This window comes from Amaranthus tricolor, chromosome 4 (assembly GCF_026212465.1).
Source record: "Amaranthus tricolor cultivar Red isolate AtriRed21 chromosome 4, ASM2621246v1, whole genome shotgun sequence".
In the NCBI taxonomy this organism is placed as follows: domain Eukaryota; kingdom Viridiplantae; phylum Streptophyta; class Magnoliopsida; order Caryophyllales; family Amaranthaceae; genus Amaranthus; species Amaranthus tricolor.
The window spans coordinates 994,458-1,012,040 of record NC_080050.1 but is presented as its reverse complement, the minus strand read 5'-3'; the positions used below and the strand labels follow the sequence as shown (position 1 = coordinate 1,012,040).

Genomic DNA, 17,583 nt, shown 5'->3' with positions numbered 1-17,583 from the left:
ATATTTTATTTATAAACTGAGGTAACTAACAACCTAAATTGAGATTGTTCGGTAAAATGTCTTATAAAACAATTTATAAACTTATAGCCTTGTAGAGTACAATTGGGGAATCCGAATGTTAAAAGCGTAGACTATGCCGGTGGGACACGTGATAGACCACGTGTGTAACCGTGTATAAGGTTAAGACTTTAGAATGGTCTTAAGTTCATTAACGTCAGATCTGAGATGCGTAGCACAGAATCCAGATAGAACTACTTTCACTTTTATGGAAGGTCGGCAGTCGGCACGTGTACTTTATGGATGCGTCAGTCCATTCAAGTTTTAAAGACGTGGGCTTAGTTTGGCCCACAACAACAATAATGCAATCTTAACAACTATCTCATGATTCACTACATGAATCAATATGAAGTATTAATTGTGGTTGTTTACAAGGAATTTTGTAATTCATTATTTTTGTTTTTTATTATTACAATATTTAAGTCTAAATTATTTATATTCTTTTCGATTTTTGTCCTTTAAGTCATATCTAGTATTTCTCACCTTCTTTTCAAGTATCGCGAGCTCTATCATTCTTATTCCTTATCTGTTCGGTAATACATCGTCTTTGTACAACCATCTTAAACGGTTCCCTCTCATCTTTTCTCATTATTTGTAACTTCGAAACCCTTTCATGTATTTTCGTTTCAAATTTCATTACTCAAGGTAGGCGCATTCATCCATAGAAGCATTCATATTTCACTACTCACATCTTTCTACTATTATTCTTTTTAAAAGTCCAACATTATGATCCATATACTAGCATCGGTCTAATGTCGTTCGATAAAACTTGCTCTTTACAATTAAGTGCACACCTCGATCACATAATATTCTAGTATTCGCTCTCTATTTTTTTCATCCACACTTAATTCCATGGGTCACCTCTTGTTGGATGTTCCCACTACTCTCAAATATAGACCTAAGGTTCTTAAAGCATCCACTTTAAGCAATTTCTTTCTCTTCTAACTTTTTAATTAGTACCTTTCGTTATCTTGTTTGTGCTAAAATTACACTTCATATACTCTGTCTTATACTTGACTTAATTTCAAATCTCATGTCTCATACTCTTGTCGTTATATATTGTTCTAATTTAACACTTACCCTTTTCTAATCTCATCTACCGAAACAAAATAAATTATAATAGATAAATACAAAAAAGAATATGAAGGTAGAAATTATAAACAAGAGATGTATATATAAATTATAAACAAGAGATGTATATATAGATAAATACATGAGTACACATATTTTCATGTGTGTGATGATAAAATACAAGTGGAAATATACATTATAAACATATTCTAATCTATAAAACTAAACATAATAAATTGTTCATCTTCAATTAATTAATTGATAAACCAGTTAATTAACAAACCAAGTATGATTAATTTTACAAATTAATTAGGTTAAGCTAGAGAGAAATTGCATTTGGCTAAGAAGAGGAGAAAGGGCTTCCATCAACTTCTCACAAGGGTGATTATGAACTCCTTCATAAGTTGTCACAACAATGCTTGAATCCTTTGATAACCTTTGGACTTGTTTCTTCACATTGCATGTTAGATGTGTGCACCTATAATAGCTCCTGCTTATTCAACTTAACTTCTTTAGTCTTCAATAATTATTCATCAAAATCTCAAGGAATCAAATTAACCAAAATCTTAAATTAACCGTTGATGCTTCACCATATATTATATACTCTAACAAACCCCACACACAAAAGCCCTTTAGGCTAAGATTGTAGATGCAACAAATGCCCTCTTCATACTCGACGCTAAATATTTCACCTTTAAAGTATGGGTGGTTGAATTAGTTCCTTAACATGGTATCATAAGCCAGTGTGACAAAATGTCACAGTTCGAAAATCAATCAACCCTCATTTAAAGTCGAATATTCAGCACATGTATAAGAAGGGTTATGCTGAATCTCTTTTAGCCCAATGGACTCTCGTGTGAGAGGGCATGTTAAAGTATATAACATATCCAGAGGCTTTAACAATTAGCTTAAGCTTTTAATTAAGTTAATTCCTTGATACAAACATGCAAATATATATTGATAGCAAAAGTAGAATGCTACTAATAATCCTTATGTGAACTAATGAAATTCTTCCTCCAATGTCCTGTTGATTTCACCCCATATACCATTCACTACAATATACGAGATATATTTAATAATATTTAATTTAAATGTCACAACTTAAAATTTCTAATGGTATATATAATATTTTAGTAATATTTATTAAACCCATTAATAGCATGATGAAAAAATCATACTAAAATTTTTCACAATTATAACACTTTTTTTTTTTGAAAGACACAATTATAACAGTAAAAAAATAAATTAATGGCTTATTTTTCAATGTCACTAAAAGTTAATATTATTGTTGGTCTTACTTAATTTTTGCAAGTGTTCTCTCATGTCCTAAAAAATACCTTTTAACTTGAATATGAGAGAGTTTTTTGAGTTAAATATTACTTTGTTATAGAAACGGAGGGAGTAAAATATTAGAAATGATAAATCATCATACCTTGGATAGATGTTATTCTTAACAGATTTCTGTCCATATTTCCTCCAACGATATCCATCATCAAGAATATCTTCAGAACTCTTTGTTTTAAATGCAAATCTAGGTATCATCTTCCCTTTTCTTGACCTCCAATTATTATTATTATTATTATTATTATTATTATTATTAACTATTTTCTTCATATTATTTTCCTTTTTATTAATTATATTTTCATTATTTCCACCTTTATTATCTCCTAAAACATCAAAACATGAATTGCTTTCTTGGTGAACTTCATCATCAATAGCACTTGGTGAATTCATCAAAAAACTCGACCAATCATCGTTTTCTGATATAATCTGAGTCGTTTGATCAAGATCAAAGGGATCAAAATGATGAACTTGATCATCAACTTGTTGTAGGACAATGTTTTGCAGCTGATCATCCATGGACGATTTTCTCTGATAAATTTGTTATTGAGCTTGTAAACAAGATCGGCAAAAAAGAAGAGATAACAGCACACAAACCCGATGAGATATTTTCCAATGATCGATGTCAACGATAACGAAACACGTACGTACAGAGAAAAATACGCAATAAACTTTTTTTCTTGCAAATTTGAGCCTCAAAAGTAACGTAAACTAATATTTGTAACTCATTAATTTAAAAGGTGTTCCAATCAGACAACTTAGACATGTCCAATGCCTAAAACGAGCAAATATAATTTATAAAAAATGGTAAAAATAAAATGCGTAGAAGAAATGAAAAAATCCAAATTAAAAATAACGTAAATTAATATTTATAACATTAATTTAAAATGGTGTTTTGATTAGACAATTTAGACGTAGCCAGAATGAGGTTATATAATTTGTAGTAAATGGGTAAGAATAAAAAGGGTAGAAAAATGAAAGAATTAAGTGAATTAATGTGAATTTATATAAAAAAAGGTGAAGAAAGTTAGGGTTTGAAAGATCAAAGATGAACAACATTATACCTAATATTTGTTGTTCAACTACTGGCGCTAATACATTACGTATGTTTTCAAAAGGGAGAAAGAAAAGTGGAGTAATATATCCAATGTATGATATGGATGTAATTTTATGTAATTATATATTATATAATTAATTTGTCATTGTCTAGAATGAGTCTATTAATGGTGAATGTTGTGTCTAATTTGAGGATGTAATGATGCATATTGTATATATGTATGAAAATAGTTATAACTTTGCTTATTGTAGGTACTTTGTGTTTGTTGATTTGTTAAACCACCTACCTTTATGGATGTATTTAGTCTTTTCCTACAAGGTAGGATTTATTTTGGATATTCTATTAGGGTAAATATTATATTTTAAAACATGATACTAGCTGAGCCGACTCGCAAGCGACATGCTCATGAGCCACTCAGCCCTATAAATCACGTCTTGTTTAGTAGTCTATCAGTTTATAATCAAATTTGAAGGAAAATAAAAATAGATTTTTTTGTGTTGTGGCCTACGGTGTTACCTGCAAGATCATGTGCATAAGTCGTTTATGTTATAGATAATTGTTTGAGGATGGTTGGCTCAACGCAAAACGATATATTATTCACAACCCGCCATATAACGTCTGATTTGTTGAAAAATATTATTAAAAAAATTTATAAATATAAGTGCAAGAGTCAATTAGGCCTAAAAAGCACAAGCATAATATCCGAAAAAAATAAATAAAATAAGTTTTTTATTATAAAAAATTACAATAACAAGTGGTCAAACAAAAAAATTTCAAAATAAGCGTTTTTCACCCAAACCTAAGGAAAGTAATGTCTCCTATGAGTAATAGCGAGTTATTACACATAGTTAAAGTCAGACCAACAATCGTCCTCTGTCACTTACAGTAGGCAATTGTTGAACCGACTTTGATTCAATATTGTAATGGTCCATTGTTACCAACAACGGACAATTATTGAACTGAGTCAATAGCCAGCTTAATAATCGCCCTTTGTTAGTAACAATGATCAATGCCTTACCTCATGATCGGGCAAAATAAAAACCTTTATTTTAAAAATTATTTTCTTTCAACTCTTATTTATTGAATTGTTCATTTAATAATTTTTTTTATTTGTTCCACAAAATCCATCCTAAAAGGTTCAAAATACTCAAAAACACAAAGTATACTCCTAAAAACTTGTGTTAGAGTAGGTTTTGTTGAATTGTCCAATTTATTGGAGTATGAAAAATCTAGACGAGTCCTCAATTAACAGTACACATAAGTTTATACTTTGTCTTATCTTTAGTAGTTTAAAGAGTAAATTTTATTTTTACCGAGTCGGACTTATTAGGTAAGGTACTTCAAAGAAAGAGTGTTTAGATCTTTTATTCCTTTCACATAACCTTTTATGAATAAATACCCATGTATATTTCTTTTTCAACTAATTTTTAAATGAGACAGTCAAACGGTGAGACTATTTCTATTGGGCTGACTCAATATATATTTTTTGTCTTAAAATGATTACTTATTACTTATTAAATAAAAGTGATCACTTATAATTTTAATATAATTACTTTTTATAGTCTTGGAGTGATTACTTATAACCTTAAAACGAATACTTATAATTTTAAAGTAATCAATTAAAGAAATGAGCTATTATATGGAACCGTCGTATGGCGAGACAATCTCATACAAGACGAGCCGTTCTTTTTTATATACTATAAATGCATAATCATTTTACACTATACTAATTCATGTTTTTAAAAGTTTAACTATAGTTAGTTTAGGATGAAACATTATCATGTTCACAAATTTTCAGTCAAACATAGAGGTGTTCATTTGGATTATTGGGTTGATTTCGAATAACGGGTTTTGGGTCTTGTGTCCACATTGGTTTTACATAATTGTAAATCCATTTTTAAGTTTGATCAAATCGAATTCAGTTATAACGTCGGGTAAATATGGAATTATCGGGTTTATTTTGAATACCTTTAGTCCAGCCCATAAAAATTAATTTTTAACTTATCAATTCCAAGCCTTAAAACACTTGTTTGAATACCTCTGGTCATACATGTGAGGGTATTTCACAGGATACTTGTTGCACCATGTTTGTGTACAATCATTTTGTCCTAGTGTGGATCTTATTGTGACAATGCCCAATAATAAATTTTTCAAAGTATCAAAACTAACATTTTATTATCAACTAGAAATTAAAAAAAAATCTTAATCTTAGAAACAACTTGCAAGTAAATTAATTTTGTAAGTGATTAGAATTAAGCACCCTACTATCTCAAGAGTCCGAGGAAACAAATTTAAACCACTAGTCTATTGATATATAATTTCAATTGAGATTAATTATTTTAACCCCTTGTTTTGGCAAAGTCATAACAAAACATTTTGAAAAACAAGGAGTAAATGAGGATTTTACTCACTCCGTAAAACTAAGAAAGAAATATTTGTAGTCTTATTTATTGTTCATATTGTAGCCAATTGAACCAATTATTATCCCTTTATTAATCATTTATCATAAAAAAATTTACATGACATCGATGATAAAAAACAAAATTTTCAAGGGACAAAAATAAAACATGAACCCAATAGAACCCCGGGCTTAATCAAACCTTAAACTCTCAACTCAAAAACACAGTAAAATCGGAAACTGGAATCTTGTAATGAAATTAGAACAACGGCTTCTTTCCATTTAGCAACCCCATCAGATGATCAAAGACATGACTTCCGCCATCTCGCAACCCCGAATGCATGTATTCATTTGTTATCCACAGCCTAATCCCGGAGATATGTTTAGCACTTTCAGAGGCTAGCTTAAAGTTCACGTACATGTCATCATAGTAGAGCGCAGCTGCTACGGGAACCTATAAGCATTGTCCATTGTCATGCAAGTTTGACAGAATCAAAATACGATGTTTATGACAGGAAAAATATAAGAATGCGAAATGGTAACAATCGTATGAAAATTTTCACATGAAGGATCACATGTCACGGTCCATGGCAATATAGTTCGATCTCCAACTCAGTATTTAGTTCATATATTTCCATTTCTATTTCCATTTCCATCAACACAAGAAGTAGCCACAGAAAATTAAAAAAAAAAAAAACCTTGACGGCACATTTGATTGTTTGCAAGTATTAAACAGGAGTGGTAATGAAAATTATATGTGATTTAGCTAGAAAAACAATTTGATAAGGTTTATGATTTCAACTGCTCTGATCATTCTTTTTCTTAACAAAATTCATTTCCATTTATCACTACTCACAAATATGGTATAGGGTGGTAAGAAAAATAATGAAGATAAACTCATGATAGGATGAGAGCTTCATCACTATGGGAATTGGCATAAATACTTAAAAGTTAGCAATAATGAATGAACTCCTAAAAAAACACAGTCCCAATTTCTGGTGTTTAGGCAAAAGTACTAGCCAATAAGTACCAATTGTTCAGGGATTACCATATAATAACACTCCATTCAAGTATTAACAAGGGTATTCAAGACTAAATAAAACAGTCAAAGAGAAAATAGGATAAAGAACATGCAAAACAGTAAAAGACAGAGAACAAAACCTTGTTCTTCTCCAATGCTGCTATGTCGTACAATGGAGGCCAATCTTTTTTCTCAGACAGTAAGTGCGCTGCATCCTTTAGATGTCTCAAGGCAGATATTTCATCAAACATCCAAGGGAATATCATCTGTGTACACAGAGTGACTCACGTCAGAGTAGACTACATGAGCAGAAGCCCGCTGCCACACATTCTAAAAGGAAAAATGAACACCAACGAGCATTGAATGTAGATCAGGTTATTGACTTACTGGCTCTGCTGTCACTCTATATATCTTCAACACAAGGCTCCCATATACCACTACTATTGACTCTCTCACGCTCTCTCAATCACATGGGTTTTCTTTGAATCAATGTAATTCCTATGTTTTAGGCACAAAAAAAAGCGGTGGAATTGATTTTGTCAATGACAAACAAAAAAAGCTAATTGTCAAACAAAAAGGCTAAAGTCACCGCTTGTCTTGAACAAGCCAATGGACACATATATAATAGTTTTGAGTATAAATCTATCTTTAGTTGCAGGGCATATATGACAGAGTCCACTCTAAAAAGCATCTTGTGGACAAGGTATTCTGAAGATATATTTCAACTGGATTGAAAACAGGGTAAACACAAAGGTAAAGCCAAAATTAGGAATAAATTATTTTTATTGATAACAAGGTAAACAAAAGGGTCAGAATTGGAGACTTGGAGTACATTAATCGTTTAGGGGTTTTGTGTATAATCCAGCAACATCCTACGCCTACCTCAGGAGCACATGACAGTTCGATCCAAGCCCCAGGGTTTAGATCTTGGAAGCCAGTGCTATAAGCAACTGCCTCCAAGCTCTTCCACAACGAAGAATGGTATCATAGCAAAATGGTAAACGGTAACATGATATGGGCAAACATAGGCTCAACATAATACATACCTCTCCAGTGAAATACACAGGACGCCCTTCCTTTGCTGCCGTTACTGCATCAAACTGGCTTCCCTTCGCCTCCCTAATTCTTTGAGCAGCCCACTTTGATGGTGCACCCTGCAGATTCAAAAACAACGAAAAACACTGTCCACCAGAAATCTTTGCAACATATTGCAGCAAGCATTTCTCCTTCACTACATGAATGCATGATGCAGTACTTGTTAATACAGGAACGTTTCAACGTTTCAAACTTACTTGGCAGTAAATCAACTCATGAAGGATCACATACAGTGGATTCATATTGAAAGACATCCAACTATCAAACTGCCATTCAGAAAAGTTTCAATATTAATTGTCATACAGGAACGTCCTATGAAGAAACATTCAAGAAGTTACTGTCAAAACGGAGAAAACAGGTTTTAAACAAATTTGGAAAACCATGAGGTCCGTAACAAAGAGCTCAAAAGGTTCCGGTGGGAAATGCTCCTTGCTAACATGTATGCAGGAATTAAATAACTTACTGCATTCAAAAAGTTATAGCTGAGTTGCTTTGGTGCTCCTGGAGTTATAACAGGATCCCAGGCTCTCTCTAGCCTGTGGACAAGAAGTGAACAGAAAGGAAAAAAATAAGAGAAGCAAATGAAAAGAATTAGCCAATACATCTCACAGATTAAGCAAATCACGATATTGAACAGCAACAGCTACTTACATGTAATGCAATCGCTCAAAACCAGCACCGGACCCTAGACCAGTAAGGCCCAGAGTTTGAAGTCCCCTTGGGGTTAACATTCCACCAGATGGTAGAGGCACCTACGTAGAAAGCAAGAAGAGATAGAATGATGCTCAATTAGAAAACAATCAAAAGGTTGAAAAGTGAATTATGTGTTAACAAGCCATACCCCGCCGCCTTCACAACTTGTCAAGTATTTAACAATATTTTGGACAACTTCGACATCCTGGGGAAATCTTTCATAAAATTTCTCATTTTGGCTAGCAATCTTTTCAAAGCAAGCATGATACACGGCATCTGCAGTACAGCCATCTCCAATTGGAGGAATTCCGCCTGTTACAAGGACTTGCTTTAAACCTTGAGGGGCGAAACTTAGATATGTAACAGCACAAAAACCGCCATAGCTCTAGAAATAAAAGGGAAAAAAGGGTCATTATGTTGATAAGGGTATAACGATGAGTTCAACAATCAGTGTGTAAACTACAGAACATGATAACTTAGGCAGAGATTTCAAAGTAGTTTAGAAAATAACATAATGAATGCAAAGCTTAAGATAAGGGAATATGGCAAAGATTTGTAAGTATTTTAGAAGACGACATAATGAATGCAAACCACCAAGTGAGTTTAAGATAAAAGAACACGGACCAATATCCTTTTCTCTGTAAATACACTTAAAGATGGGGCAAACATCTGTATGCACTCAGAAAATCAGGATACATACACAAGTCAATTCTTACCTGGCCCAAGATGGTCCAAGGCCCAGCTTCAGGAACCAAACGCACTCTAATAAATTCAGCATCCTTTACTATGTTGTCTGCTCGAAAGTGTACCAAATATTCAGCCTGATCTTCTGCGGATTCCATTTGCCGCATAGATGATTCAGTCAAAGGAGTTGACAAGCCTGTTCCACGCTGCATAAAAACTCCATTAGATATACAAGAAAATACCAAGAACCATAAACTAATCATAATAATAGTCCTTGCCTGATCCAACAACACAACACGATAGCCTTCGCATGCTTTACCGATCCAACCATTTGATTCAGTAGGACGTGGAGACTCAAATCCAGGTCCACCTTGCAGGTACAGAAGATATGGCAGAGGCTGATCCTCCTTACCCGCTGGGAGAAAAAGGAGAAAATTTTCTGGTAAAGCTTTAGTTGGCAAAAATAAGGCAGAAACAACCATAATAATGCATTTTGCATTGAAGACAGATAGAACAGAATTAGTTTGTACTTTGTGCCAATTTTCACTTCTCCAAGCTAGTAGTAGAAGGATCTTCATTATAAATAGTTAAGCCTTTTGATTGTTTCCAGTTCAAACATTCTAGTAAGGACTATGAGAACAACCTATTAAATCATAACATAAGAACCAAAAACAAAAAATCCTATCCATTTTTTACCTCAACTGTTTAATTAATATGTATTTTGAAGGAAATGGGATACAACAATATCCATTAGTCAAAAAGGAAGTTATACATTCATAAAATTCTAACTTAATGGATAAATTGAATACAATTCTCAACAGAAACAATCAAGCATGCAATTGATTGTTTTCCTTTCTTCAGAAGCATGGTCTATGGCAAAGCTAGAACCTAATAAAGAATAACGTAGATGAAAGTTTTACCTAGACAAGCAAAAGAAACAGCTCTCTAAATTATAATTCTTGTCTCACAACTTACTTTTGAGTAATTCTTGTCTCACAACTTACTCTTGAGTCCTCAATTTATTGTTCAATTCATTTTAGCTACACTATGGAATCCAGTAAAATGTTTAATGTTGTTTTATGAAGTTTACCCTTGAGATATTACCTAACTATCAAATGTCATTAGTCGAAGAAAGTCAAATTTGTAGCTGTGTGTGTTTACTAAACTTGCCGTCATTTAAACAGCCTCCTAAGGTTATGTCAATGGTAGAGGGATGGTAGTACTGTACAGTATGTAATACTCCCTCCTTTCCTGAACAAGTGTCAAGTTCAGCACATAAATGTCGAAAACAGAGAGATGGAAGTACTATGTCAGCCTCTTACACTTGAGTGAGATAAATTATGCAACTAAAAGTGAGACCAGAATATCCTTATCTAAAATTATTTGGAAACTAAACTATGAGAATAGAATATGACTCGGTAGTAGTAAATAAGAATACATTATAAGCAAGGGCACCATTTGAAACTGCAGTTCAAATTCACAATTTAGAATAAAAAATTGTTTAGTCGAATGAACAATATTGATAATTTTCATAGGCTGGGTTTGCAAGTTAAAATTCAAATAATTACTTTGGTTATGCTCTTCTCACCTCCGGACAAAAACTTGTTTGAACTAATCAATGGTTAACTGAAATTACATGCTAAATGGGATTTACGAACCAGACTTCTCTAAACTTTATGTAGTTATGACCTAGCCTTTATTCAAACTCATTGGAACTTCTTAACCCTAAAGTATGAACTAAATTATTTTTTTCAGGTCAGTCCTTCAGGAACTGATCTATACTTGCTAGACATCAGTATTGAAACCTGTTTCGTCATGGTGAAATCTAGAACAACGCCAACCTAATGAAATTACAATAACTATGTCCATCCCTAACATGTTAGTCTTGTTTCCATGCCAGAGCATTCGCATATCAAATGCCACAAGCTAATTGTGCGAATGAATGGCATGTATATGTCATATGCCGGCATCTTCTATTAAGAGGACTGATGAATGCATAAAAACATCATAGTTCATCTTCAGTCAAGCCCACTGCATATTATGTCGGACTGATTTGCTAATATAAGCATATTCTGTTAGAAAATTATTCAACAAGAATTTTACACTTAATTTCTTTTTGTTTGTATGTCCATTCTTCAGAGCCAACACTTTATAGCATGTCAACTGGGTATCTTCTTATGGAGAGAAAAAAGGTGGATTTCACCACCTTTTTATTATCTTTCCACCCTATTTTCCACTCTTTTTTCTAGTGAATCGCTCTTATTTTCACTCATATTTCTTTCTATTGGGGAGAAAAAAAGGTGTGTTTCATCGCCCCTTTCTCTCTAGTCTAGTACAAAAAATGAAAATATTGTCACCCTTCATTCTTTCTCCACTTTTCACCTTAATCTATCACTCTTTCTCTAATGTGTAACACCTATTCTCAAGGTGACAAAGTATTATCAATCCAAGTTTTATCACCCCAATAGACATACAAAATAACTCATTAAATCTAGTACACTGTTTGTCTATATATAAAGTTGTAAATGATTCGTAACGAAAGGTCAATCGAAAACAGCCTATTTGTTAATACAAATTACAATGATAAGGTTGTATACATATAAACCTACAAACACTCTTATGCAAGTGTTGCTTATTGACATTAAAATATTTTAAATGCAACTTCTATTTGTTTGTCTGCCTTTTTGTTTTCATCCATTAGTTTTTGTATCAATATTTCTACTATTTCCATTTTGACAAACATTAGTTTTCATTATTCCCCAAATGTCCTATATTTGGTTCCAGCATTTTTCTCTACTTACTCATTTACATATTTTTATTTTCCACTTCTTCATTTCCGCTTCCCCCTCTATCCCACATGCAATTTCCAATATACTCCTTTATGTCCTACAAATTTTGCTTATTTTATTCTGTTCTATTAAATTTGCCTCATTTTTATTTTTAACTATGACTCACATTCTTTTTTCCTCCATTCATTTAACTTACATTTTCATATCATCCACATATTTCTCTAACTTTCCCCATAAAATGCCAATTTACCCGTTTTTCCTAGTTTTCTCACCAATTACCAACAGAGAAAATTTAGTGGGACAAAGGAAGAGTATTACATCAACTTTATTGGATTCAGAAGTTACCATATAATAGAAATAAAAAGAAACCAAGGTAACATCTATAACTTCTACATATATATCATGTGACTCGATATGAAAAGCAATCTGACCCAATATGGCAAGTCCAGAAAACGTATTTATTTATGCTTCATCCTGTTGCAAGTCAAAATGACACTATCTTCCTCCTGGTGCACCATACACCCAGGGTATTTTTTGGTTCATTTCTCAATTTGGATCATTTATATGGGTGAAATAGACTGCTCCAAAATTATTGGTGAGTCCCACCAACACGAAGATTCAAGATTGGGAACACCTTGATTGAACAATCTAGCTACATCATGTGATTGCCCTACCGATAACTTATATGAATTAATGATTAATACTTACTCCCAATATTGTATTAAGTGGAAAAATTAATACAATAAAATCTATATTCGTACCACTACTCCACAAATTATTGGTGAGTCCCCCTACATATAACTATAATTAAGGCCACTCCACAAAACAAATTGATATTATTATCAATAGTGAACGTGAATTGTGGATCCAATAATTAACTTGAGAAAAATCTAACAATATTTAACTCATGTTTCATGTCATAGTCCTCTATAAAGACAAATAAGTAATAACAAAATTTTGTTCATTCAACAACATAAAGTTTTTGTCCATTATTTCGATGGAGCAAAAGATTTAAAATTTTTTTGATTTCAAATGATAATGAATTAAAGTAAAATAGGTCATTAAATCCTATGCACATCATATTTATGTGAAATTATATGCATTTGCTACCAAGGTTAATCGGAAACGACCTCTTTGTTAGTTTTATTATTAACAAAGTTTTATCATTGACAAAGGTAAGGTCCACCTTAGATGGATGCCTAAATGACATTAGGGTAATGCAATGTTGATGTTGTAACAACACAAGTTAACTCATGAATCATATCCTATATAATCATGTTCCTCAACTCTAGATTATAAGATAACTTATCCATCCAACAACAAATTGCAATAATGTTAACTCATGAATCATGTCCTATATAATCATATTCCTAATTCTTGACAAATAACTTAACTTTTATCCATCCAACAACAAAATGCAATAATGCTAATTCATGATTCATGTAACATCTTATAATAATCCTTTATCCTTAATGAAAAATGAACAACAAAATTTCATCCATCTCAATAAAAAAACAAAACAAGTTTCTACAAAAGGCAAACAGAAAAGGCTCCACTCCTTTTTCTTATACACTTTTCTGAATCTTTAGAAAGCTACTTTCCACCAAAAGCTAGATTCATATGATCTCACAAAATCATCAAAAAAACAGATTTATATCGCAATTACTTTAATAAAATAAAATATACAAAACCTATAAAACCACAATCAAAGAATAAAAAGTGAAAAGGAGAAAAAAATACCGGCGACAACTTCACGAGCGAAGACAGTGATTTTACGACCGGATGAATTATTGTAATCGAGAGGAACGTTGAAGTAGTGACCTCGAAGTCGAAGCTCCGGTACCGAGAACCAGTCACCGACTTTATGCTCCGCCGAAGTTTCGACGGCGGTAGAGCTTTGACCAGCCATGGACGCGAGAGATGAAAGTCGGCGGCGAGGAGAGAGAATAGTGAGATGAGAATGTAGTAAAGAAATAGGAGCAGTTGAAGAAGAACGATGAAGCAGCAGTAACAATGGGGTTGCTTTAAATATGGAACCCATATGTATTTGTGTTGACCACGTTCTTCCTGATGAAATGGAAACTTTTTGGTTTGGTTGTTCAATCCTTCAAAAAGGTCATGTAATATTCTTTTTTCTAGAAAAAATAAGTAAACTAAAAAAATTATATTATATTAAAAATTATTTTTTGTTTAAGTGTGAAAATAAAACTTAGTAATATAGTCATATGTTCATAACTATTTTAATTCCTTCTAGATATAGCATGACTATGAGCCACATTACAAAAATTAATATAAATAAGATCATTAAAATTTGACTAAATTAACTTAATCGATTCTTTCGAGCGTATAAATATTTTGTAAGTTGATTTGAAGTGTGTTAATTACATTATCCATAAATAATATGCATTTGATCCGAGCTAGAATGATTAATCGATGCGGTAACCAAACTTAATTTGCTTTATTTAACTTATTGACGACATAAAATGATCCTAACTCGAAACATCCTAAAAAATGAATAGTCTAGCATTAGTCTTTGTTTTAAATTACAGTTAAATAAAAAACTATGATTAATGTGGTTGAGCTTTTACTTAGGGAAGCAAATGGTGCAATGGGTTGTGGAGAAAAGTGCTTGATATTTATCCGACTTTTTAATCGAATTTAACTTTACCTGACTTTAAATTAAATTTAAAATTATATAAAAATTAATGTGAACACAAGATCAGATTTTAAACCAATTTAAAACACTTAATCTGAAATCAATCCGATGATACTTATTGAAGTTTCTCCATAGTTATTGGGTGTGTCATGTGTGTATTAGCTCATATTATGAGTTTGTTGAAGCTATTTGCATTAGATAATTTAGGGGGTGTCCCTATTAATCTACTAATTTAGGAATTGTTTAAAATTTGTAAGTTTTAACACTACTAGCTTGGTTAATCATTATGAGTTTCCGACTACTAGAAGTATAATTTTACTTTTCTTATTTTTTCAATTGTATTCATATTTTTAACTAATATTTACATCTTATTTATATATTTGTCTTATTTTTCTTTCAAGCTCACAATATTATCCATGAGACATGTGAGTATTATTGCTGAAAGCCTAAAACCATTTAAAATTGATAAATTAATCAAAATCAAGTATAATCCATCCAACCAAAAATAACTGGCACTTATAAAAATCAAATTCAAATTATCAAGATATTTATGTATACTAAGAATTGAAATTTACCCAATCTGAGATATCATATTAAAAAGAACCGCTCAAGAGTAAAATGTATAGAGGAGGTTTTGAGCATGTTCAACATGTTAGATTGCACATAACCCATAACCCCTGAAATTATGTAGTATATTTATTCGTATGATTTTTAATAGTTGCTGCACTATTATTTTTCACACTATCCAATGAACGACTTTAATATTTAATGAAAATTCTAAAAAGTTAATATTATGAAAATATGCATTAAGACGAATCAAATAAAATGTCATTTAACTATGTTTTACATTATACATGAAAAAATATATACCAAATAAGATCAGTTGATAAACAGTAATTACTACAGAACCTGTAACAACTAATAAAATCTAAAAATTACACGAGCATTCAAAGAAATTGACAATTTTTGTTTTGCTTCTCATCATGTCGGTCTATAAATAAGATAATCAACCCAAGAATGCCAATGCCGTACACACCATTTATAAGTACTAATTGGGTCCTATGAAACCACCCCTCAACAGGTATTTTCATATTTTTTAACTAATAATTAAGTTTGACTATATAATTTCGCCATTCTGAAATACTTTACTTTATGGTATTCACATTATTTATTGTTTAAGTTTATTTTATATATTACGGTTAATTTGTGAAAAAAAATAGTTAAATGAGATTTTGTTTGAATCGTCTAATTGCATACTTTCATGATATTAACTTTTTATAATTTAGATATGTATATTTTAATATATAAATGATCAAAGTAATTATACATTGAATTGTGTAAAAGTTAGTATAATGTAAAGGAGGAAGTATAACTTCTTCAGCTAGCTTTTTATTTAATACCTTTATACTAATAAGCTCTAGTTGAATCAAAATTACTTATCAACATTGTCACCATCCAATTAAATTATAAGCACTTTTTATTATCTATGTGAAGTCAAATATGACGTTTGTTATTAAGGGTCAATCGAAAATAACTTATTTGTCAATTTAGTCATAAATAATATCTTTGTTAGTTTTAATTAGAGTATATAATATATCTTAGTGTGTCAACCATAAGCTAAAGTTTTTAATTAAGTTGATTTCTTGACATGGTATCAGAGTTGATGGTTGAAGCACAAGAATGTTATAAGTTTATGAGTGAATATTCCACATTGGCTTCTGATACTATGTTAAATTTAAGTTCATGATTAACGCCCTAAGATCTATATTATATACTCTAACAGTTTTATTATTAATAAGAGAAGTTTTGTATATCCAACTCTCCCAAACCTCACCGTATGTTCTTTAATTAATTGAACTTTGTGATGTAACTAACAGCAATTAACGGCTACAAATGATAAATAGGCAGTTGATTCATCTATGAGAATAATGAAAGAGGGAGGAGTTGATGCATTAAAATTAGAGGGAGCATCTCATTCGAGAATTGCAGCAGCAAAAGAAATCGTGGGAGCTGGAATTGCAGTGATGGGGCATGTTGGATTAACACCACATTCCATCAGTGTTCTTGGAGGGTTTAAGGCTCAGGGTAGAAACACTTCTAGTGCTGTCAAGGTACTTTTCTTGTACCAATTTAATCAAAATTTAAACCTAATGGTTAAGGCTGCAAGATATATTATACTCCCTCCATTCCACTGAAAATATCTCATTTACTTTTTAACACTATTTACTTAATACTCTTAATTTGTATTTTTTTCTTAACCTATAAATTAAAACATAGTCAAGTAAAATCTTGTTTGATTCATCTCAATACAAAGATTATTAATATCTACTTTTTATAATATTTCGTTGTGTATAGTAAGAGATATTAAACATTGAATAAGTGCATTGGATAGTGCGAAAAAGTAAGTAAGACATTTTCAGTGGACTGGAGGTAGTATATTCTAATATTGACTATTCCTCACATGAGAGTCCTTTGGGTTAGAATTGTAGATGTAACGCATGTCCTCCTTACGCATGGCATAAAATAATCCCTTTTAAATGAGGGGCGAGTGGGATCTGAACGTGTGACCTCTTGCCACGCTACTTCTGAAGTTCTAATACCATGTGAGATTAGGATGCACTTGTAGTAGGAGCGGCACTCTCGATACATAATTAACATTAATAATTATACTTAAGATGAATAATGCGGAAGTGTAAAACGCCGAACTGCTAAAAACCATTT

At 31.8% G+C, this 17,583-nt stretch overlaps 2 protein-coding genes across 2 annotated transcripts; both read right to left on the bottom strand.

Annotated features, from left to right (window-relative positions):
• Positions 1 to 1,318: 1,318 nt before the first annotated feature.
• On the bottom strand, positions 1,319 to 2,984 carry LOC130811369 (probable WRKY transcription factor 43). Its single transcript, XM_057677647.1, has 2 exons — positions 2,561 to 2,984; positions 1,319 to 1,618 (listed from the first exon to the last, which is right to left on the bottom strand). The coding sequence occupies exons 1-2, from the start codon at positions 2,860 to 2,862 to the stop codon at positions 1,438 to 1,440; spliced, it is 483 nt and encodes a 160-aa protein (XP_057533630.1). The 5' UTR covers positions 2,863 to 2,984; the 3' UTR covers positions 1,319 to 1,437.
• Positions 2,985 to 5,995: 3,011 nt separating this feature from the next.
• Positions 5,996 to 14,405, bottom strand: LOC130811368 (uncharacterized). The gene is made up of 10 exons (XM_057677645.1): positions 13,947 to 14,405; positions 9,696 to 9,832; positions 9,450 to 9,623; positions 8,882 to 9,118; positions 8,692 to 8,792; positions 8,504 to 8,576; positions 8,238 to 8,306; positions 7,992 to 8,099; positions 7,086 to 7,211; positions 5,996 to 6,378 (listed from the first exon to the last, which is right to left on the bottom strand). Exons 1-10 carry the CDS (start codon positions 14,245 to 14,247, stop codon positions 6,184 to 6,186), a joined length of 1,521 nt encoding a protein of 506 aa, XP_057533628.1. The 5' UTR covers positions 14,248 to 14,405; the 3' UTR covers positions 5,996 to 6,183.
• Positions 14,406 to 17,583: the final 3,178 nt, after the last annotated feature.